This window comes from Metschnikowia bicuspidata (genome assembly GCF_001664035.1).
Source record: "Metschnikowia bicuspidata var. bicuspidata NRRL YB-4993 chromosome Unknown METBIscaffold_3, whole genome shotgun sequence".
NCBI lineage: Eukaryota > Fungi > Ascomycota > Pichiomycetes > Serinales > Metschnikowiaceae > Metschnikowia > Metschnikowia bicuspidata.
The window spans coordinates 697,222-699,451 of NW_017387733.1; the positions used below are offsets into that span (position 1 = coordinate 697,222).

The 2,230-nt window shown below is 37.7% G+C and overlaps 1 protein-coding gene across 1 annotated transcript; it reads left to right on the forward strand.

Moving 5' to 3' along the window:
- Positions 1 to 1,517: 1,517 nt before the first annotated feature.
- METBIDRAFT_31690 (uncharacterized protein) lies at positions 1,518 to 1,857 on the forward strand. Its single transcript, XM_018855896.1, has one exon. The coding sequence runs from the start codon at positions 1,525 to 1,527 to the stop codon at positions 1,723 to 1,725; it is 201 nt and encodes a 66-aa protein (XP_018711587.1). The 5' UTR covers positions 1,518 to 1,524; the 3' UTR covers positions 1,726 to 1,857.
- Positions 1,858 to 2,230: the final 373 nt, after the last annotated feature.

Sequence of the window (2,230 nt, forward strand, 5' to 3'; positions counted from 1 at the left end):
TTTTGTGACCCGATTATTGGTAAAGAGTCAAGCATACAGTTATGTTTATTAACCTAGCACGAAGCTGTGTCACGCTTATGATAAGTGCCCACAGTCTCATGAAAAGCTCTTACGGACATCTTGAATAATATATCGTTTACTCATACTGCGATGTTGGTGACCTCTTGCAGAATCTAGATGCACGTGCGCCTGAATGTTACCCTAAACAAAAAGAGCTTTTGTATATTCTGAACCTTGAGTTTCCTTTTTATTTCTCTCCAGCACCAATATTTAAGTCGAAAACAATTGCATGAAAGTACATGTGATTTTGAGAAAGTTTCAACACGAGAGACTATCAAAATTCATCAGCGCTGTATTCGCCTAGATCACCTTTAGATTCTATAGTTTTCAGTATTTGTTCAAGGGCTATTGTTCAAGGGCGATTGTTCAAGGGCAATTGTTCTAGCGCGAATTTTATCCAAGTTGCCAAAAAATAGAATTAAAACTGAACTATGCTGAACTTCTTTCGTTTTCTATTTCCGCTTCTTCCTCATGCCTTTTGGAATTTTGCACCTATAATCTACTAGTCAAACAAATTTGGGACCTGAAAAGGTTCCGAAACGAGTAAAAACGTAGATCTGCATCGAAAAGAGATCTTCTGAAACTTGTTGTCACTACATTCGAGTCATCCCTTATAAAACATACTTCCTTTAGGCGTTTGATCATTCTTTGATGACATTTTTATTTTCTACAGGTTGGTTCTGAGTTTTTGAAAGCATTCAATATAATTTACAGCCAGAGACACAAGCCTGCCGCTACTGAATGTCATCAATAGCTCAACAGAATAAGCTAAGAAAAATAAACTTTTTGAAGAGAGTTTCGCCATATAAAAAGACGATTTTGAAAGACATCTCCAACGACAAAAACATCACTGAATTGTTCAAATTATACTCCTATATTTCTAAACAACAAGTCCAGATTTCGAGGAGCTATCGTCTTATTAAGGGCACGAGTGGAGAATAATCAAATTGGGTGTTGCACATGAATTAATTATTGAAGGATGACGGCCTGAATGACAAATCGCGGGGAAAAAGGTCCTCGGGCTCTCGATTTTGCAATTTGTTTTGGTCCATTTTGGTTGTTTTATGACTTTCGAAGGTAGAGATGGGTAATGGTATTTCAAAATATGTTCACACTCAGTTGCATTATCGCGTTGCATAGATCAAAAAGTGAAGTGGGGACACTTGCTCATTGGTTTTGGCAAATTGATTTGATCAAAGAAATAAAACTAGAAAATAGTTCATAAAAACATTCAAACATCTCCCAGAGACGTAACTAATGTCGATACTTGCTCTCTTCCAATAAGCTCTTGCCCCTAAGATTTTTATTTTAGACGGTTGTTCAAAAGAAATCTAGAGAAGCTTCTGTGATGTCTCCGTTAGGAAATTTATGTGCACAAAGATGGCATCGGAAATCCGATACCTCTCTTGGTCAAGATCGAGGGGGACATCTTATCCGAAATTCAAGAGATAAAGGGACGATAAAATGTACGCACTGGTATATTCATCTGACAAAGGAACACAACTGTTCAATGATATAAAGAATCCTTTTCATAATCCTCACATACCAGAATCTGGCGTTTGCTTTTTCTGGATGATTTTTATTGAAAGAAACATCAATTTTACAGAGTGTCATTGGAGGGATGCAAGACTCACCAACTTTTATTTTAATGGTAGATTCATCTAATTAAAGGGGCAAAAAATATATATCCTCCGAGCCAACGGCCTAACCCGTGTCAGGCGACCTAACTCGCCTAGACAGCTCTATTATCCCGTGGCCTCTCCCACAAGTAAGAGTTAATAACCTCTAAAAGATTCAGTCAAAAATAAGATACGGAAAGTATTCCACAATATTATGAAACAGGCTCGAGCTGTCTCTTAAACTACGAGTAGATCGGTTTATAGATAGTTCGGTCTCAGTGAATAAGCCTAGTCTATCGGTCGTATTCTCGATCTCTAAAATAGGTCTTGTCCTTCCTCGGGGATGTCTCAGCCTCACGCTCCTTTATATTTCGGAACCCTTCTATACAGTAGGTGAGGGGTAACCCCTATCAGGAATGTTTAGACTTTTCGTCCTTCGTATTATACAAGATGCCAAAATTTTATAATATTGTTGATGTCGTATCATGACCCAAAATATTATGAAACAGCCTGGAGCTGTCTCTTAAACTACGAGTAGATCGGTTTATAGA

What these genes read in the sequence shown, in the direction of transcription:
- METBIDRAFT_31690 (XM_018855896.1), top strand. Translation starts at nt 1,525, where the DNA reads ATGTACGCACTGGTATATTCATCTGACAAAGGAACACAACTGTTCAAT.